This window comes from Arachis stenosperma, chromosome 8 (genome assembly GCF_014773155.1).
Source record: "Arachis stenosperma cultivar V10309 chromosome 8, arast.V10309.gnm1.PFL2, whole genome shotgun sequence".
Taxonomy (NCBI): Eukaryota; Viridiplantae; Streptophyta; class Magnoliopsida; order Fabales; family Fabaceae; genus Arachis; species Arachis stenosperma.
Window position 1 is genome coordinate 34490010 of NC_080384.1, and position 16661 is coordinate 34506670.

Below are 16661 nucleotides of genomic sequence, written 5' to 3' on the forward strand. Positions count from 1 at the left end.
AATATTAAAAATTAATTTGTGTATTAATTTTTTAAAATTAAAATATTTTTTTAAAAAATTTTTGAACACTAATTTAAATGTTTATAACTTTAAAAATTAATTTATATATTAATTTTTTTTAAAACTAAAATATTTATTTTTTAAAATCGGAACTAATTTAAGTAATTATTCTAATTAATTTGTTAACAGCAAAAATTTAAACATCTTAATTAGTAAATTCTTAAGAAAACCCCGAAAATCTCCCGAACGGCGGCCCCTTCTTCTCCCACCAGAACGGCAGCTGGCTTCTTTGTCCAGCATCACTCTCATCTCTTCACTGCGGCTGCTGCTATGTCTTCTCTCTCCACCGTTGCTGTGGCTATGTAATGTCTCTCCAGCGACGATGCAACCTGTCACTTCGTCGCCGATCTGCTCTCATCTTTCCGCCGCTTACCCCGTCTCGGTCGCTTCCTTTGTTCTCTCTCTCTCTCTCTCTCTCTCTCTCTCTCTCTCTCTCTCTATTCTAGTTTTGTGTGCCTCTTTCAAAATCTTGATCTCTGATTAATTGATTATTGAATATTGATGACTTGATCTGTTAAGAATTTGGATTAGTTCAATTTTAAAATTTCTATTTTATTAGAGTAATTCTGGTTTTGCCTCTTTTATGAGTGAAAATACTGTGTGCGATTAGCTTGTGAACATCGTCCACTTATAAAGTGTATTTATTTATTTATTTTAGAGTATATACCCAAATAAGTCCCGAAAAAATTTTGCATGGAACATTTTCGTTCCAAAAATTTTTTTATTACATTGAACTTTATAAAAGTAAGATATATAAGTTTCTACCTTAGTTAAATATGTTGTTTTTAGTTGGATAAACAAGTACTCAAAAGGGTGACCAATGATCTATATGTCTTGTTTTTGTAAAGTTCACTACCTCAATAAATCTTTTTTGGGGACAAAAATATTCTATGCGAAATTTTTCAGGGACCTATTCGGGTACATACTCTTTATTTTAAGACTACAGCGCATAACTAACAACTAATAATCTGCATCACCGAACCGTTGTCTTGTCTTAATAACTTTGATCATCATGTAGAATATAGATTTCGAGTAGTGATAAGTAATCTTGGATTGGATTGTACTACAATGCTTTGCCTTATATCTGATAGGAACACTTACAATTACATTGTAGTTACCTGTGGCTATGGCATTTTTCCGCATGGTTAATGTAAGGCATTAAAATTACTAGAACTTGGGGACTCAACCAAAACAACATAAAAGGAATTATAAAATGGTCTATCCAAAGTGAAGCTCAAAACAGTGCCATTTTTCCTATAGCTAATTGCATCACCATTTCCCTCTTATTCACATTTTGTCTATGGATCAGGTTTTTGGAGGCCACAATTGAGGAATATTTGGCATCACGTTCTGTGTATGAGATTATAAGGTAGTTTATTTGCAACTTGCCGATTTACGTCAGAAGCTCCAATAATGGCTGGAATAGCTATACTTCTAGATTTGTGGAGGAAAAACCAAAACTTTGGCTCTGGGTTGCACTCTCCACAAGCCTTTCAGTCTTCTGCTTTTTTCTCTGCTTCTGCTGCTGTTGGTGCTGCAGCTTCTTTTACTGTTGGTACCACTGGCTTTGCCTCAAGGGCTTTGTTTGGGTATGCACTTTTGACTCCATTTGTCTATGCATTCATTCTTGTTATATGGATGGATGATGGATTTGCTTTGTTGTGGATAAGGCTATAAAACATGAGAAAATACATGATTGCTTTGTTTATTTGATTTGGTATTTGGATGTTGGAAAATTGATCTGTTTTTCATAATGGGAAGCTGATTTTAAGTTGTGGATTATTTATTTATTTATGTTTTAAAAATTTGGATAAGTTGCTAACATTTCAAGACTTAATTTTTATTTGAGGTAGTAGAAAATTCTTAGATATAAAGAATGTCATAGTAATGTCTTAAATGAGAGGCATTGTTGTATAGTTTTAACTAAAACTTAAAACTGTTTCCATGTTTTGACTCTTTAATCTGATTTATTAATGAAAATATATTTAGACATGTGGGATTTAAACTGTAGGCTTTTAAAGTTGTTTGGATGGAATTGCAGACAAACCTAGACAGGGTAAAATGAATTTCCTCGACCTTCTATGGTCTTGTCTAATCTTCTTTACAATAAATTTTTCTTTTTAAAAAATAAAAAATAAAAAATGTTGTTGTCTATTCTACTGTGGTTAACCTTGAGCAACTAGCATAAATTTGTATTTCAAGTTTTCAAACAATCTTTTCCAATTGAATTTCAGGTCTCCAGTTGCTTATTGCGATGCTGGTTCAGCAGTATCTGAAGATTATATTTCTGGTCTGCAAAGTACTTCTAAAGGGATTTATAATAATGATGGTGCTCTAAGATATAGTACTACCAAACATTACAATGTGGAGCTTAAGCCTCTATTCTCTGCTTTTGAATTTAGGCCATTCATGATGACATCGCTAAGGTCATTCTTAATGTTCTATTTGCCTCTTTTGGAGCCTCGTGCTGAAATGGAAGATGATGATTTCCTTGAGGAGAGGGAAGAACAACCAACTGATCTGGTTGTCCCCTTCAAGAAATCAGTGAAGCAAATCATCCGAGAGGTGTAATTTTATTTTACCTGGTTTTCTATTCTTTTTTTCAGCAAGTTATTTACTTCAGTTATTCATAATTATGAAATTGATGAGAGTGTTTGTCATTTATTATTAGCGAGAATATAATGTTTCGCTGTTAGAAATCCTATCTCTGATTTTTAAAAGCCTCCTTGCCATCACAGACATGGGTAGATGATCATGTTAATCAATGTGGACAGCATGTGCTTGATTACTAAACCAGGCTTTTGATTTGACATGTGGAATTTAGAAAAGGAGGAAAACACCATTGTGGCTCTTCAAATTCTGTTTCTGTTAAGTTCTGTTTCTGACAAAATGCCCCCCTAAAAGAAAAATGATATCTTGGCCCCCCAAAGATTAGTTCTGCCTTACAAAATGTATTAGATATATTATTAGCTTGGGGAGCCACGATGGTGGTTGGTGGTTTACTCTAGCGAGTTTTCGAACTTCTCTAGATTCAATAATAACAAACACTGGATATTTTAAGTTCACACCTAAAAGAGGGTCGTAGCTCTTGGTTTAAAATTGTTTCAACAACACAATAACATCAGAATGTTTTTGTCAATATGTGGTCAGTTAAATGGAGTAGACAGCTATACGATGTCCTATGATATATATTCGATCTCTATCATATAGCATATATCTATTCCAAGTTTAATCTACATCTATTTATTATAGGTGTTCCCATCCTATCAAATGTTATGCAAACTTCATCTCCTATGAAAGTATTTACAATTATATTTGTAAGATTGCACAAATTTGCTCATATTAGTTTATTCGAGTCTTTCCCCCCAATCTAGTTAGCCTCCTTAGACATCTAATGTTGAAAAATAAATACATACTTATTTAATGCTAGTTTGTTGTGTTTGTTGTTATTGTTAATTTGTTATTTATAACATTAAAATTAAATCATTCACAATCTTCATGCAAATCCTCCTCCAAATTAATCTTTTGCTGTTGATGATACTATGTATTTCTACCGATGGTTTCTTTTGGTTTTCTTTTGTAGTGAGTAAATTACCAAGTAAATAGGTTTGGTTCCCTTAGCTTTCTCAGTTATCATAACGTGTAAACTTAGTTGGTCATTGCGTCTTGCCTTTACAGACAACCGTTGTGACGACTAGAAGGATTTTAGAAAGAATTGCTTTTCATTATGTTTCACAAAGAATGGCATGGAAAATTCTTAAAGGTATGTTCTCTGGAACTAGTTTCAAGTTTTGCCATATTATTGGTTATGGAATGGCCAAATAGTGTGCGAATAATTTGAAGGGAAGCTGTGGAATGACAGAGGGAGGGACACCTTCCTTGCAACATGACATGTATTTTCTAACCCTACCTTAAATTATTGAACAACCATTCAATTATTACTCACTCCCTCGAATCAGTATATACTCTTGCACATACATACTCTTAAGTAATTACTATTTTCCATGAAAAAATATTTTCTTTTATTCTTTCCTTCTCATCATAATGAAATTCATTGTGTTATCTCCAAGAGATCTTACAGCAGTTTGTGTTGATTTCTTGAACAGATGTCCCTAAATCAGCTACTCGCAAGGCTGCGAGGAATATGGCTTATCATGTTTACTTCTTTTGTGTGAGCAGAACAACTTTTAGAGGTCAAAACACCCTTACTGAATCATCTGCTAGTCTTGAGATTGCCCAACTTTTTACTTACATTTATCTTGTGCTGACTGTTCGTCGTTTACAGGACACATGCTTGGCGTTGCAGCATCATGGATTGTCCAAGTAGGCATTGATGTGTACCGGTTTTTTAAATCGATTCTCAAGTCCACAGATGATGTGGGTGACATTGTTGACAAATCCGAACAAGTTGCAATTCTTGGGCAGAAAATTTTCATTGCTACAGTTAGGTGTTCGTCGTCTCTAATCTTTGCTTCCATAGGAGCTGGCATTGGTGCTACCCTTATTCGTCCATCGCTTGGCCAGTGGATTGGTAAGTGTTGCACACATGCAAAAACCAACTCGATTGTTTGCTAATGATTTTCTTTCCAATGCTTAGTATACTTTTTTTTTTCTTACCTAAGGTTTGATTATATCTTATATTCTTCTTTCTAAGTTTTCATGTTTTTTTCTCTCCAGGGTGTGCTGCTGGTGATTTGGCTGGTCCCATTATTGTAGCATATTGTGCCGACCAACTATTTCAAGTGAGATTTTGCTAATTATATTTTCTAAAAGATTCTTTACCAGCTTCCGAAGACTGGCATTTCATAGAATTTCCTCTTCTATATGCCTTGTCTAATTGAGTCACTAAAAGTTGGCCGATAAAAAGAAATAAAGCTAGGCTCAACCTTCAAAGGAGTTGTTGTTAACAAGATATAATTATAATATATTAATATATCAATCCTTCTTATATACACCACTACACCAGCACCAGTGGTTTAGTAGTAGAATAGTACTCTTCAATCTCATGCAGGGATAACAGTTGGGAGAGCGTTAGACTGAAGATCTGAAGGTCGTGTGTTTGATCAATGCTCACCGCATATTTTTAAACATTCTATTTCACTTTAATTCTGAAAAATATGACATTTGGAAACCTTTAATTTGGATTAATTTGATGATCATATTAATCATACCACAACCATATTATTATATAATTTTGCAATATTATGGATTGAACGCACGTAAGCTAGTTTAATTATGTTTTTAATATGCTCATGGCCTTGTCGTATATGTTTAGTTGATGATCCCTGGTTTCAGATCTTGACATCATCCCACTTGTAATTCATTCTTCACCATTCATTAATCAATATTATAGTTCAATTTGCTTAGTGATCCACCTACTTAATGCACATTATTATCTAATTAACTTTGTAGCTACTCTATCATGATGTGTTAGCAAATCCGATCCTTTTATGGGATTTAGATTCTTTCAAGTAACAAGTTATGTATTAAACTGCGAAAGCTAAGTATATATTTAGAGTTAATTTTTACTGAATCATTATTATTGGTATAAAATAATTCCGCCTATGTTACACTTGCGGTATATAGTCGGTCCCAAACCCGGATAAAAGGGGAGGGTTGTGTTAGGTATTTGGCAACCAACATAAAAATATAGTCGAACCCCATGACATGAATCAAAGACATTATTGCGCTAAAACTAGGTCGTTGTCCGGAAGTAACGCGCCGTATGGCTCGAGTACGGTGTCAAAGCAAGAGCCGCTGCATCGGTGTCCGGATGTAGTGTTAATTGAGCAAGGGTTCTCGCGTTTTCGTGAACGGACGAAGGTAAATAAGCTAGTCCACAAAATAAAAGGTAAAGGTCGAAGCGACAAAAGGTTGAGATTTGGGACATGGAACATAGGCATTCTAACAGGAAAGTCCATGGAGGTGGTGGACACCATGACAATGAGGAAGATTAACATTATGTGCCTACAAGAAACGAAATGAGTTGGTGCAAAGGCTGGGGAGTTGGATACTTCTGGTTTTAAACTTTGGTATACAGGAAAGGTGAAGAATAGGAATGGGGTTGGAATAATTGTGGATAAACAGTGGAAGAAAGACGTAGTGGATGTCAAGAGGGTGGGAGATTGGATCATCTCTATCAAACTTGTGGTGGAGGGAGGTGCTTTCCATGTGATTAGCGCCTATGCACCGCAAGTGGGTTCGGACGAACAACACAAGATAAGGTTTTGGGAGGATCTAGAGAGTTTGGTTCAAGGCATACTTTTGGGAGATAAGATTTTCTTAGGAGGAGATTTAAATGGCCATGTTGGGAGAGAAGTGACTGGATATGGGAGTATTCACGGAGGCCATGGTTTCGGGGTGATCAATGCCGAGGGTAAAACTATTTTGGATTTTTTCTCAACCTTTGATCTTCTCATCGCAAATACATGTTTTAAAAAGAAAGACGAACATCTTATAACCTATAAGAGTGGCATGACAAGCTCTCAAATCGACTTCTTCTTGTTGAGGAGAGTCGACCGAAAATTTTGCATTAACTGTAAAATTATCCCGGGAGAGAGCTTGACAATACAACATAGGGTGCTCGTCATGGATTTTCGCGTTGAGCAAAAGTTGAGGAAAAGACATCATACGAAGAACCCAAGAACGAGGTGGTGGCGGATGAAAGGTGAGGAACAAAGAAGCTTCCTAAGACGGGTAGGAGAAGAGGCAAAGTGGGATGGGAATGGAAGCGCGGAAGAGATGTGGAGGGAGATGGCAGAAGTTATTAGAAGAACAGAAAAAGAAAGTTTGGTGAATCTAAAGGAATAGGACCAAGAGACAAGGAGTCCTGGTGGTGGAATGCGAGTATACAAGAAAATATAAAGATAAAAAGGGAATGCTTTAAAGAGTGGTCTTTATGCCGCAATGCATATAACTGGGAAAAATATAAGGCGGCTAAGAAAGAGACAAAAGTGGCTGTAAGTGAAGCAAGAACAAGAGCATATGAGGGTCTCTACCAGTCTTTGGGCACGAAAGAAGGAGAAAAAGGTATATATAGAATTGCAAAGAGTCGGGAAAGAAGAACGAAAGATTTGGATCAGGTTAAGTGCATAAAAGATAAGGATGGAGAGGTGTTGGCTCAAAAGGAGAAGATTAATGAAAGGTGGAAGAACTACTTCTACGAGTTATTTAATGAGGAACAGAAGACTCTTCCGAGCCTTGGTCGATTATGCACAAGGGAAGAAGATCAAAACTTTGATTACTATTGAATGATTCGAGACTTCGAGGTAAAAGAGGTTCTAAAGCAGATGAAAAATGGTAGGGCAGTAGGACCTGATAATATCCCGATTGAGGTTTGGAAGGATCTTGGAGAAAAAGGCATCAACTGGTTAACCAAGTTTTTTAATGAGATTTTAAGGTCAAAAAAGATGTTTGATGAGTGGAGAAAGAGCACCTTGGTACCTATCTACAAGAATAAGGGGGATATACAAAGTTGCGAAAATTATAGAGGGATTAAGCTTATGAGTCATACTATGAAGTTATGGGAAAGGGTGATAGAACGGAGGTTGAGAAAAGAGACACAAGTAACAGAGAACCAATTTGGATTTATGCCAGACAGATCTACCACTGAAGCAATATACCTATTTAGAAGGATGATGGAGAGGTATCGTAGTAATAAAAGAGATCTACATATGGTGTTTATTGATTTGGAAAAAGCATATGATAGGGTACCAAGGGAGGTCTTATGGAAGGTTTTAGAAAAAAGGAGAGTAAGGATCGCATATATTTGGGCAATTAAAGACATGTATGATGGGGCCACAACTAGTGTGAAGACTCAAGGTGGTGTGACAGAGGAATTTCCTATTGGTATAGGATTGCACCAGGGATCATCCTTAAGTCCATACCTTTTCACATTAGTCTTGGAAGTACTCAGAGCACATCCAAGAGCCTGTGCCATGGTGCATGCTTTTTGCCGATGATATCGTCCTTATGGGAGAGTCAATGGAAGACTTAAATAAGAAGTTGGAGTTATGGAGAGAAGCTTTAGAAGTGTATGGTCTGCGCATAAGCCGTAGCAAGACGGAATATATGGAATGTAAGTTCAGTTTGAGAAGGGAAAACCCCAATATATAGGTGAAGATTGGAGAAAACATCCTACGAAAAGTTAAAAGTTTTAAGTATATTGGGTGCATCATACAGGATAATGGAGAGATTGAACAGGATGTAAATCATAGGATCCAAACAAGTTGGTCAAAATGGCGGAGTGCATCTGGTTTTATATGCTACAAAAAAGTGCCTCTAAAACTTAAAGGTAAATTCTATTGCACCACTATAAGATCGGCTATGCTGTATGGTACGGAGTGTTGGGCAGCTAAAAGGGAGCACGAACATAAGCTGAGTGTGGCAGAGATGAAGATGTTGAGATGGATGAGTGGTCATACGCGATTGGATAAAATAAGGAATGAAGATATAAGGGAGAGAGTTGGAGTAGCACCCATTGTGGAAAAGATGGTTAAATCGCGTCTCAGGTGGTTTGGACATGTGAGAAGAAGACCGATAGAACATTTAGTCAGGAGGGTGGATGAGATGGAAGATGGACAAAGGGCGAAAGGCAGAGGAAGAACTAAAAAGACCATCCATGAGGTGGTCAAACGAGATCTACATGTAAACGGTCTCTCTGTAAACATGATACATGACAGAGCATAATGGCGTCCTTTAATTCATGTAGCCGACCCCACTTAGTGGGACAAGACTTTATTGTTGTTGTATTATTATTGGTATAAAATGCTCTTAATGGACCATTAGATTAGAATAGATTGAAGTTACTAACTTTGTAATTATATGATTATTATTGTCCATTCTGTAGAATAATTTGCAGAATTTAGATAGATGTTTTTACCGCGCTTAGGGGTATAAGTTTAAAGTTTCTGTTTTTATTCTTTAGACTTTAGATAGCAGAATGGAATTCATACTTTTGAAAAGAGAAGAAAAAAAAAAAAAACCTTATTACTCTTGTTAAGATGAATCATGTTGGTTGAGTAACATCATATCGCATTATCAAAAGTGTTAAAAAATAGTTGTCAATTATCTTATTATTGTTTCCATCATCTTTTGAATACAGTACACTTCTTGAATAATAGAGATGGAGACAACAATTGATTCTCAATTAACCTAATTGAGTAATGCTAAAAGATCAAAATAATTTATTATTTTTTCGACTATTTCTTTTATCATTGATGTATTTATATGCTAATAAGAAACTAATTTCTATATTCGACAATAGATGGTCTGTTGTAAAAATAAATAAATAAAAAATAAAGTATATTTTTTGTTTTTAAAGTTTATTAAAAATTTTATATATACTTTTAAATTTTATTTTATTTCAATTTTGTTTTAGAAGTTTTTGATTTGCATCTTTACCTTTAACGATTAGTATTTCAAAAAAATTATGACCAATTCAGGAATAATTTTATAAGAACAGTCTTTAACAAAGCAAATCAAACATTTATCATACATTATTATTGTTGGATCAGTTCTAACTTCTTTAAAAATTTAGTTATTAGGAATATATTTGATATAAATAAAAAATTTTTAGGACAAAATTAAAATAAAATAAAACTTAAAGATATTTAAAAAATTTTTGATAGTTTTTTTTTAAAGAAATACTTTACCCATAAATAAATAAATAGCTATGAATTAGAATGTAAATTTTTCCACGCTAAAGTACTTCGTATGATTTTAATTGATATATATGCTGCATTCCTATTCTTAGCTTCTAATATAAAGCTTTGATTCGTATTTTCTTTTTCTTTTGACAGAAGCTTTGATGTATTTGGAGTTTACAATTGAGAAGTTTAAATTATGGATATGACTAAAATTTTAATTTGATCTGCACTAAAATATTAGATCTAATATTTGTTATTTTTAAACTTGGATCTCATTCGATCCAATCCACACATTTGTGGTCGGATCAGATTGGATATTGAATATATTCATAAAATATAAAAATATTTTTAAAAATTTATTTTTATTAAAAAATATTAATAATATCTTTTTTCTATTCTTTTAAATAGGTTTATTTTTAAAATAATATTAAATATATTTTTTTCTTAAATAATAAAAATAAAATAATACAATATATATATGATAATTATTAGTTAAAATAAATTATAAAAAAATATTTATTTATTTATTTTTGCGGATATAGAGATATACGAATATCTACATAAAATTTGCAATCCGATTTAATTGGTGTACGAATCCGATCCAATTCGACCTAACAATTTTACGAATCGGATCTATATCTATAATTTTCGTATCGAATTTGAATAAATACCACGAATATACGGATCAAATCTAATTCATAAACACTTTTTAACTGTAACATGTCAACATTTAATAAGTTGGTGGGCCCCATCAACTTATGTTTGTCTTCTTTACAGGAAACTTGTACTGGAATTATATGCTTCACTTTTTCTATCATACTCTATATAAGGTTTATACTTGGATCTACATTATATTATTATTAACTTTTCTTCACAATAGTTCTTTAATTTAATCCTTAATTACTTGTAGAATAAAATAATTTTGATCTTATCTCTTAACTCTAAGAGGTTTTCACCTGACATAAGCCTTTTTGGGATTTATTGACTTCCAGCTCCTCGGAGTATAACGTGGTGATTTCTTTTTATTATTTTAACCTAGACACGTTATAAATAATCAAAAAGGAATATATAACAGGAAGCTAGTTGCACGATCATCCTCATTGATTAACTTATCCCTTTCATTCTGAGTAAACAAAAAGGGCCAATTAATAATTACTACTTGAGTGCACTTTTTTGAAGTGGACAAATCAATTCCCTTTATTTCATTCATATTATATGTATTTTTTATTATAATATTGTACGTATTATTCATCTATTGTTTATTGTATGTTATCGTTATTATTGTAATAGAAAAATATTTCTTCGTTTTCAAAATTCATTTTACTCATTTATCTCTTATATTATTACACGAGTTAATTTCCATATATTTACCATCCGCTGTCCTAGATAGACTTATCTTTTATTGTTTCTTATCCCTTATTTTTAATACCAAAGGTGAATCGAAATGTGTACAAGAAAAGATGGATGATATATCTAATATTTCTCTAAAAAGAATGGTGCAAACTAAAGCATTTTAAATGGAGGTAAACCATAATATAATATAGAGAAAGAACAACTGTTTATATATATATATATATGAAATCAATATATTCAGATGACATATAACTCTTGGATGTATATGTTGGAGATCCATGCCGCATATCATCCTATAGTTTTAATCACAACAAATCACATCCTATGTGTGTGAAATTTATATTTCTTCTGAACCTTTTTGAATAACAAATTGGATGCATGTCCCTTGAGAAGGCTCAAGGGTCTAGGGCTTTGTTTTTTACTTTTTAGAACACATTTCATTTGAGAATAACAACCTTGTAGTTTTAAGGTTGTGTTTGGAGAGGTGACTTAAACTGAGTGATGAAAATTAGAAGACAAAGATTAAATTAAATATTTTGAGGAGTGTTAGAGGATTAGTAAATTTTGTAATTTGTAGCTATCAAGTAGTTATTATTGATGTTTTTAATGGTGTGAGATTTCATCTAATAATGTAAAATTATTCACTTTTCTTTTGCTACATAAGTGCTGGCTAGATTTTAATAAAAGTGTTGGTCTCCTAGACTTTCTCTATTTATATATTGTATTTAACGTAAAATATATAAAATTAAATTATTTTTTAGTATTATATTTAGATTAAGATAAATATAGACATTAAGAAATAGATTTAAAATTTAAAAAGTTAAATGATGATACTTTTGAAAAGAAATCTTATTAAAATTGTAGTATTTATTTTTAGAAATTTCAGTACTTTATGTCCATATATATATATGTTAAACTATCAATTTTTTTAGATTATATATAATTATTTATATATCTGATTTTAATAATTTAAATTTTTAAAATAAATAATTTGACGATATAATATTAAAATTTTTATGATAAAAAATTTTAAAATTCAAGATTGTTATTATTTAAAAGAAACTAAAGATATGTCACAGTTGTATTATGTATTGATCTCTCCATCGTGGTTTCTCTTTGACGTGGGAATTTTTTTTTAAATTCAATAATAATTATTAACTAAAATAAATGAGTTAAAAACAGTCAAAATTTTTTAATTTTTTTTAATATTACCGAAAAATAATAATAATAACGATAACCACGTTAATTAAATCAACAATAATAATGTTGTTAACAACGTTAATTAAACCAACAATAATGTTGTTTTCACATCAAGTATAAGAGAGATTAGCTTATATGGAGCACTTGCCAATTGCTATGACACTAACATGAAAAGAAAAGCTCCAACTACAATACGAGGGAATTATTAGAAAAAGTCTAGTTAAACAATGAAAATACTAAATAATAACGTGAATAATAGATATATTGAATGTTTAATTTAATAGGTATATAAATGATTATATTTATTATTTTTAATTGAATAGTTATTTTTTTTTATTCGTTTTATTCATATACAGTTAATAATGATTAAATGTTCAATTTATTAGATGTGCAGATAATTATTCTAATATTAAGATTTAAGAGATAATTTAAAATGGCATATTTTTTATTTTATTGGGTCAATTTTAAAATTTATTGTTCATATTATTTATAAAAATTATTGTCTATGTAACAAAACTCGAATTATTATTAGCTCGTCCTTAATTATAATACTCGCGATAAAGTTAACAAGATATCATTATCTCTTCTACTAATTTAGTTAATTATTAGTGCCAAATAATAGCACAAGTCTCTTTATTTATCAGATACAAATTACAGCATAAGAATATGTTTCTGTCACACTCAATCTTACGTACTGCATTTAAATTCTTTTGAAATAGATACACGTCTATAAAACAAAGCGATAGTTACATTACACTACTATAATTATTATAATTTTACTAGTTAATTATTATGTGTATATATAATAACATCTAAAATGTATATATTGCTTTTAGTAATAATATATTTAATATAATCAACCTAGAATAACCGAATAATATCAACTTATTCGTTTATTTATTTAGTTTTTAAATAAATTAAAGAACTCAACGTATAACAAGATGAAATAACAAAAGTACAAAATATAAAGTATAAATTAAAGTGCTAAACATCTAAGAATAAAAAATTCAATCAATCCATAGTCATCTACTCATGTCTGACATTGTTATTAATAATCATTGGGATCGATACGTCTACTTTTTGTAATTCATAAACGACTTATCAATAATATTTGTTATTCCTGTTTTTTTATTCCTGAACTTGAATATCTTATTATTTTTTTCTATTCATGTATTTTAGATGATAAAAAAATTCAATTAATAACCACTTTTAACGTTCTTCTGTTTTTAGAGATATTCTTGTCAACTCTCAAAATATTACTTAATTATCCTTGGATAACCCATAATCTAACATAGGTAAACAACCACACACACCACACCTGTCAAATAAACTCACAAAGCAACCAACAAACAAGTGGTAAACATTCTCAACATTCTTTTTACATAATATGTATATTATCATTCTAATCAATAACGTCTAACCTACATAATCTCTTCTTAGTATTAACTCTACTTACTAATACAAACTAAATGAATAACTCAATTCGTGGTTGTACTAGATCCCTTCAAATAGAAATAGTAAAGCTATAGCTTGTAATATCCTTGAGGAGTGTTTTTGTCTGTAAAACATGCACAAAAGGAGTTAGTAGAATAATCACCTGATTTATTAAATTTTCATATAAGTCGATCCTCTCTCTCAATTGTTAATTTAACTGATTGTAGAATCTCATGAAATTAGTTAACTAGTTTCAACTTCTATTGGAATAGTTCTCTCCTCCATTGGAAATTTCATATCCACTCTAACTCATCCCAAAATTCACAATCTCCTATAACAGATAATTTTGTTTTGAGACCGAGAAAAGTCTTAAAAAAGTGTATTTCAATACACCACCTGGTAACCAATTGTCTTTCCATAATTAGATACTTCTGTCATTTCTTACCTTCAAAGACAGTCATCAGATCATCTTATCTTTCACTGCCTGTTCCTTTATCTGTAAGTGACATATATCCTTCTATGAACCCTCTCTTGTAGATATAAACTAATAAAAAAGCAGCATATTAATATTTAAATTATTGTAAAAACACACAATTTTCTTCTATAATGGACAATCTTTCTTTGAGAACTACCATCACCACTTGAATAAGAAGGAAGTATTCTAAAATACTGCATTTTCCATTCCCAACCCTCTTAACCTTTTTGGAGTTTGCACTATTTTTTACTTTACTAAGGGGATCCCATACTTGTCATCCTCATTACTCCACATCAATTGTTAATTTAACTGATTGTAGAATCTCATGAAATTAGTTAACTAGTTTCAACTTCAATTGGAATAGTTCTCTCCTCCATTGGAAATTTCATATCCACTCTAACTCATCCCAAAATTCACAATCTCCTATAACAGATAATTTTGTTTTGAGACCGAGAAAAGTCTTAAAAAAGTGTATTTCAATACACCACCTGGTAACCAATTGTCTTTCCATAATTAGATACTTCTGTCATTTCTTACCTTCAAAGACAGTCATCAGATCATCTTATCTTTCACTGCCTGTTCCTTTATCTATAAGTGACATATATCCTTCTATGAACCCTCTCTTGTAGATATAAACTAATAAAAAAGCAGCATATTAATATTTAAATTATTGTAAAAACACACAATTTTCTTCTATAATGGACAATCTTCCTTTGAGAACTACCATCACCACTTGAATAAGAAGGAAGTATTCTAAAATACTGCATTTTCCATTCCCAACCCTCTTAACCTTTTTAGAGTTTGCACTATTTTTTACTTTACTAAGGGGATCCCATACTTGTCATCCTCATTACTCCACATGAATCTCCTTTGCAATGAAATTAACCTCTCCGTCACTACTTTTGACATTTTGTACAAGTTAAGATAGTATATACTAACAAACTATATATTAAGCAGAGATTTAATAAGGATAAACTTACCAGCTTTATTGAGTGTTTTCGCTTTTCATAAGTTGAGCTTCTCTTTCACTTTTTCTATTATCGACTTCCATGTCTTGATAAGCCTCGAATTCGTTCTCAATGAAATTTTAAGATATTTAACTAAAAAAAAAATTTATACACCCCAACAAACTACACATCCTCCGCGTCCACTCCAGCTCCCAATTAACTGGAATCAAATTATATTTATCAAAATTAGTATTCAGTTCAAAATCACCTCAAAATATCGCAAGAGTCTCTTATAGTTTTTGATAGTTTTCTCATCATCCTTCAGACAGAAAAAATGGTATTATTTGTAAACTATAAGTGAAACAATTTAATATTGTCTTTTTCAACCAACAATGTAAAAATTCATCATCCTTCGGACATAAAAAATGGTATTATTTGTAAACTGTAACTGAAACAATTTAATATTGTCTTTTTCAACCAACAATGTAAAAATTCTTCTATTCCTTATTGTCTCAACTACCATTTTATAGAGCACATCAACAACCAGAATAAAGAAAAATGAAAAAAGAGGATTATCTTGCCTTAATCCTCATTCCATCTTATAGGATTTAGATGACGAACTATATATCAGAATCGACATAGACGCCGTGCAAACACATTTCTTAACTCATCCTCTCCATCTGTGACCAAAATCATATATTCTGAAGGACAATATCTATAAATCTCCACTTGACTCTATCTTTCACAAAGGTTCAATATTAAATAAACATAATATAAAATTAAGAGATGTAAAAGTGAGAAGCATTCAAATTTTCAATACGATCATAAAATGTTAAAAATTTGGATATTACATTATACACACATCCAACCATACTGATCCGATGACCGTCTTTGATCTTTTTAAACTTAATAAATTTCAAAGCCAAAGTCACTTATGTAACATTAAAATAGTTTTACTGTCCAAAAAAAATCCATCACTACTGCAATAAATTTCGAATAAATTTTTCTCTATTATTTTAATGAATTTATATTGTATCCGTTATTACCTGATATCTTAAACAACTTACAATCTGCCTCTTTTATTTCTTCAATTGATGGCATTCTCTCTAACTCTATGGTCTTGTTTTTTTAATATATTCGACTAATCATCCCATCACAAAAATCAAGTTAAAGCCTTTGATGATACAAATTCTTGTGAATATAATGGTAAAAAGAAAGTAATAATATATTTAACAGATGACTTGGTCTTCTCAATTCATTAATAGATTGGATAACTTAATTAAACTAGCAGTTTCAAACTCGGGATATATTAACTTTTCCGAATCCTTCAACTACCTAAAAAAAATAAAATAATGACATAATGATCCGTTTAAAAAAAAAAAAAACACAAAACCAGGAATTTGCAAACCATGGGGCTGAGATGCCGAAACTAGTGCCACCCTTTTAAATGTTAATAAGGTTATCTCAGCAACAGGAGGAATAAAATTATTGAGGGGCACTTTCGCCATATATATAAATATATTGGAGAAGCACAGCTAGTAGCAT

General features: G+C 31.4%; 1 protein-coding gene across 1 annotated transcript; it reads left to right on the forward strand.

Annotated features, from left to right (window-relative positions):
• The first annotated feature begins 200 nt into the window (after nt 1–200).
• LOC130943893 (uncharacterized) lies at nt 201–5381 on the forward strand. The gene is made up of 7 exons (XM_057871980.1): nt 201–442; nt 1370–1649; nt 2295–2625; nt 3739–3823; nt 4167–4253; nt 4346–4591; nt 4738–5381. Exons 2-7 carry the CDS (start codon nt 1474–1476, stop codon nt 4815–4817), a joined length of 1005 nt encoding a protein of 334 aa, XP_057727963.1. The 5' UTR covers nt 201–442; nt 1370–1473; the 3' UTR covers nt 4818–5381.
• The last annotated feature ends 11280 nt before the right edge of the window (nt 5382–16661 follow it).